This window comes from Lepidothrix coronata, unplaced genomic scaffold, assembly GCF_001604755.1.
Source record: "Lepidothrix coronata isolate B3197 unplaced genomic scaffold, Lepidothrix_coronata-1.0 Scaffold421, whole genome shotgun sequence".
Taxonomy (NCBI): Eukaryota; Metazoa; Chordata; class Aves; order Passeriformes; family Pipridae; genus Lepidothrix; species Lepidothrix coronata.
The window spans coordinates 32,218-37,615 of NW_016690601.1; the positions used below are offsets into that span (position 1 = coordinate 32,218).

Here is a 5,398-nt window from a genome sequence, read left to right on the forward strand (position 1 = left end):
TGGGTTGGGAGGGACCTTAAATCCCACCCAGGGACACCTCCCACTAGCCCAGGCTGCTCCAAGCCCTGTCCAACCTGGCCTTGGACACTTCCAGGGATCCAGGGGCAGCCACAGCTTCTCTGGGAAACCTGGGCCAGGGCCTCCCCACCCTCCCAGCCAGGAATTCCTTCCCAATATCCCATCTAAACTTATTTCTCTCAGAAAAACTCTTTTTTTTTTTTTTCATAAATAACATTTCTTGTATAATTTTTAAGCCTTTTTGCTGTTCCATAAAGGAAGAGATCAGGTTGATTATATAGAGGAAAAAAGGCTAATCCAGACTAAGCAGAGAAAGCTGTTGAGGAAACAAGAGTTAATGTGGTTTTTGTTGAGTGTGTGGCTGGAGCAGCAGCTGTGTGTGCCCAGCAGAGCTGGTTCTGGGGAGAGCAGCTACACCTGGAGACAATTAGATAATCAATAAAGTGCAAATTGGGTTCCAGGTCACACCTCCAAGTCAGCCTTCTCAGCTCGTTGTGCTGTGGGTTTAAAGGGAAACCCATTGTATTTTATTAGGGATGTATCCGTGTTAATCTCAGGAATTGCCAGAAAGGACCTGAAATTGGGCATCCTGATGGTTCTGTTTGGGGAAACTGCTGATGCCAATCGAAATCTCCCTGGAAAAATGGGATTCATAATGGGACAGACCATGGTTGCATTACAAAGGGTTTTCCAAGACCCTCTGTCACACTTCCTCCCTCTTCAGCTCCCAGTGGAGATGCACCCCACAATCCATGCTGCTGGAGTTTCCTGACTTGGCTGGTGTAAGTTCTTTGGGCAGCAGCTGCAGAAATACAAGCCAAAAAGTCTGGGTGAAGCATGTAAAGCCCAGTAACCTCAGTCAGGTCACTGCAAGTGTGTGGGAAAACTGAAAAAAAAAACCCACCAAAACAGCACTTGCATGCTGTTTGGCTGAGGGGTCTGTGCTTTTCCATGTTTTTTCATGGAAATATTTAAGGTTTTTTTTCTTTTTTGGGGAGGCCCTTTTGACAGGTCCTGCCAATGAAGCAATCCCATAAATTATATATACATATAATAAGTATAGGGGCATAAGAATAAATGTCTGGAGCTTGCCCTTCTTTCAGATTTTTGAGATCTTAAATCCATTAATTGTATGGCTGGAAAAAAAACACCCCTAATGCTTCTTTTGTTTGGGGTTGGTGGAAGAAAACCGCATTTCATATATTTATACATATACAGGTCTGTACAGGATCATTTATTACTGGCTTTAAAATGCAGAAATGCAGAATAGTCCTTGTTAAACTTGTTTAAACCTTTCCCTGCTGCAAATTGCTGATGCCAGTTTGGGCTCTGGTCTCACCCTTTGTGATATGACTGAGGGATGGTTTTGGTCACAGAGGTCACAATGCACAGTTTTTGCTGAACAAGCTGGGTGACTTTCTCCAAACAGAAAGAGCTGATGCCTAAATGAGGTTTGATCTGTGACCTCCGATGTACCCTTGGGATCTCCCGTGGCTGGGAGGACAATCCCTGTTACCTTTGAGAGGTTGGATACTGTTTGTTTGGTAAAGCATTGGATTTATGAGCAGGTACAATAATTTTTACACCATTTCTTAATATCTGCTCCAGGTGCCTGGGCTGGAAGAGGGCTCTGCAGGCTGTGCTTTCAGCAGTGGGGATGTGGGATTTACTGTTTGGGGCTGAGTTTTGCTCTCAGTGTATCAGCAGTGAATCCATTTGCATTCATCCTGCCCCTGCTTATTGAGTCATTTTGCTGGGAATGCAAATGTCTTTGTGCAACTAATTTGTTTTGCTGTGCAAGGTTTGCCCTTTATTTGAACTTTATTCATGACTGGAGAGATATTCTATGGAATAATGGACTGGCAGCTGGGATGCCATGGCCTGTGTTAACCTCAGAGGTCATCGAGTCCAGCCAGCAACCAGCACCACGTTCACCCCTGAGCCGTGTCCTCCAGTGCCACATCCACAGGTTTTTTGGACACACCCTGGCCCAGGTTGCCCAGAGAAGCTGTGGCTGCCCCTGGATCCCTGGGAGTGTCCAAGGCCTGGTTGGAGCAACCCGGGCTGGTGGAAGGTGTCCCTGCCCATGGCAGGGGTGGCACTGGGTGGGCTTTAAGTCCCTTCCCACCCAACCCATCCCGGGCCTCTCAGCCCCGTGGCCGGGTCGCCCACTTGTCCTGCTGCCGCCTGCGGTACCTGCACTGTCGGGGGCTCCTCGCTGAGAGGGCGTTTCCTGCTGCATCCCGGTGGGAAGGGCTGGCTCACAAGCATTCCGGGGGTGCTGGGGAAGGAGGAGCCCCGTGTGCCGTGCGGGCTGTGTGATGTGGAGCAGAGAGCTTGTCTCCACGAGATGGCAGGAGCTCCCTTCCCGCTTCCCGGCCTCGGGAGCGGGCGCTGGCCAGCACAGGCTCCTCCTGAAGCGCTCGTGTGACAGCATCGTTATCCACGGCGCTCACGGCTCCGGCACTTCGCTGTGCCCCAGCTGCGGCTCTCTCAACACGGGCGAGGCTGCGGGAAAACGAGCGCGTGGAGCCCAGCCGAGCCCAGCATTCCCTGCCTTTGGAAAGCTGAGCCTCCTGCACACACACAGTGCAGCGCCGCTGCTCCCGCTCTCACGGGTCCCCAGACGGGAGAGAAGCATTCTGGCCACACTGTTGGAATTTTGGTGCCATGTGGGCCACAGAAGTGCCTTTCCCAGGGACAGGACCCAGGGAGGGGCTGGAGCTGTGCCAGGGCAGGGTCAGGTTGGATCTCAGGGAAAGGTTCTTCCCCCAGAGGGTGGTTGGCACTGCCCAGGCTCCCCAGGGCAGTGGGCACGGCCCCAAGGCTGCCAGAGCTCCAGGAGGGTTTGGACAAGGCTCTGAGGGACAGGATGGGATTATTGGGGTGTCCTGGGCAGGGCCAGGAGTTGGACTGGATGGTCTTTGGGGTCCTTTCCAGCTCAGGATATTCCATAATTCTATGAATGATTTTTGATCTGATTAAGAAGCCACAGCTCTTAGGGAGTTGTTCCAGTGTCACCTCAGTGCTAAAACTTCCTTACCTCTGTCATGGTTTGAGAGCCCCAAAAATCCAATTCCCTAGTCCAAACCCCCTCCCACATCTCAACCCAGTGAGAGATGGTTTTTCCAGACACTNTTTCTTATTTATTTTCGTATTTTTATTTTTTTTTTCTAAAATCCTAAAAGCCAGGCAAAATAGAAAATAACATTATTTTATTTCTTTTTTATTATTTATTTTTTTAAGAAATTATTTTCTTATTTATTTTCGTATTTTTATTTTTTTTTTCTAAAATCCTAAAAGCCAGGCAAAATAGAAAATAACATTATTTTATTTCTTTTTTATTATTTATTTTTTTAAGAAATTATTTTCTTATTTATTTTCGTATTTTTATTTTTTTTTTCTAAAATCCTAAAAGCCAGGCAAAATAGAAAATAACATTATTTTATTTCTTTTTTAGTTTTTTTTTTTTTACAATCTGACCCCAAATCAGTAATTTTGGAATTACTGCTCCTCACTTCTGCATCTTTTGTGCTCCAATTCCATGTCACATCCTCACATCCTTTGCCAAGGCAAAGGCTCACGTTCCCCAAGGGGCTTCTTTGGGCTCCCCCCAAATTGCTGCTGCTGCTTGGTGCAAATTCTAAAAAGCAAACTGAAAAAGTCACCAAAATAAATAACCCCCCAGCTTTTTAAGGAAGTTTAACACTTTTAAGGAAGTTTAACACTTTTTTGGGGCTCAGGGAGGCTGGTTGGTGGCTCAGCACCTCCGGGCTCGTCTCTCCCTGGGGAAATGTGGGAAAAAAGGGCATTTATGGTAAGAGGGAACGAGAACCCCGGGGCAGGAGGAGCCAGCCCAGCTCTTCCCTCTTCCTTTTGTTGCCTGGAGGGCGTGGGGAGGATTTAATGAGCTGCCTGTTTAACTGTGCTGGGAGCAGTGGGAGCAGGAGAGCTCTGGGCTCCCCTGCCCTTCCCGGCACTGCCGGGGGTTTGTCCCCGATCCCGGGGCAGGGCCGGCTCTGGGAGCTGCAGGGCAGGTCCCACCCCATCCCTGTCGGGCTCCAGGTGGGAACTGGAGGGGCTCTGCCCACAGGTCCTGGCCTACTTCACCTTCTGCCTGTGGCTGATCCCCTTCGCCTTCTTCGTGTCCCTGTCGGCCGGGGAGAACGTCCTGCCCTCCACGGTGCAGCCCGGAGGTGAGGGGGGCAGGGGGGATAGGGGGGGGATGGGGGCGGATAGGGGGGGATAGGGGTGGGATAGGGTGGGATAGGTGGGACACACGTGCCCCCTGCACCCCATTCCCTCCTGGGGCTGTGGGGAAGGTGGGCAGGGAATCCCGGCTCCGTCCGGCACCTCTTCAGCCCTGGGCTCATGGAATGGCTGGGCTGGGAAGGGACCTGAAAGCCCATCTGGTTCCACCCCCAGGGACACCTCCCACCAGCCCAGGCTGCTCCAAGCCCTGTCCAGCCTGGCCTTGGACACTCCCAGGGATCCAGGGGCAGCCATAGCTTCTCCAGGAAACCTGGGCCAGGGCCTGCCCACCCTCACAGCCAGGAATTCCTTCCCAGTATCCCATCTATCCCTGCCCTCTGGCAGTGGGAAACCATTCCCTGTGTCCTGTCCCTCCATCCCTTGTCCCCAGTCCCTCTCCAGCTCTCCTGGAGCCCCTTCAGGCCCTGCCAGGGGCTCTCAGCTCTCCCTGGAGCCTTCTCTTCTCCAGGGGAACCCCCCCAGCTCTCCCAGCCTGGCTCCAGAACCCTGAAAGGTTTGGGTTGGGAGGGACCTTAAAGCCCATCCAGTGCCACCCCCGAGTTTGGGGGTCCCTGAGGCCTTGGAGTGTCCCCGAGTTTGGGGGTGGCTGCTCACCCCATGGGGGGGTTTGCAAGTGTTTTAGGACGAGCAGGATGGGGGGTTGGGGGCTGTGGGAAGGGGCAGGGGGGGCTGTCCCCACTCCAGGGGCTGGGATTCTCCCGTGGGAGGTCCCTGACCCCCCGTCCCCCTGCAGTGCTGGTCGTGCTCAACCACTACCTGGCCTTCCAGTTCTTTGCTGAGGAGTTCTACCTGTTCTCTGAGGTGAGACCTTGGGAAGGGGCTCAGCCCTGTTCTCCTGCTGCTCCCGGGAGGGGGGAGGGAGGGAGGGAGGGAGGGAAATGCCAGTTTTTGGGTCAGCAGCTCCAACACTTCCAGGGTTATTTTTGCAGCCCTTCCCTGGGGGTTCCTGAGCCTGTTCCCTCCCAGGTACCTGGGAAGCTGCAGGTTCTTCTTCCAGGTGTGGGTTTGGGGCTTTCCCAGCCAACTCCAAACACAAACATGAGTTATTTCTTTTTTATTATTTATTTTTTTAAGAAATTATTTTCTTATTTATTTTCGTATTTTTATT

At 51.7% G+C, this 5,398-nt stretch overlaps 1 protein-coding gene across 1 annotated transcript in view; it reads left to right on the forward strand.

The window, feature by feature from the left end:
- Nucleotides 1-2,339: 2,339 nt before the first annotated feature.
- Nucleotides 2,340-5,398, forward strand: part of TEX261 (testis expressed 261) — a 4,018-nt gene continuing 959 nt past the window's right edge. The window contains exons 1-2 of the mRNA XM_017839455.1: nt 2,340-2,520; nt 3,957-4,214. Of these exons, the coding sequence (XP_017694944.1) occupies nt 2,340-2,520; nt 3,957-4,214 (439 nt within the window). The remainder of the gene's footprint in view (nt 2,521-3,956; nt 4,215-5,398) is intronic.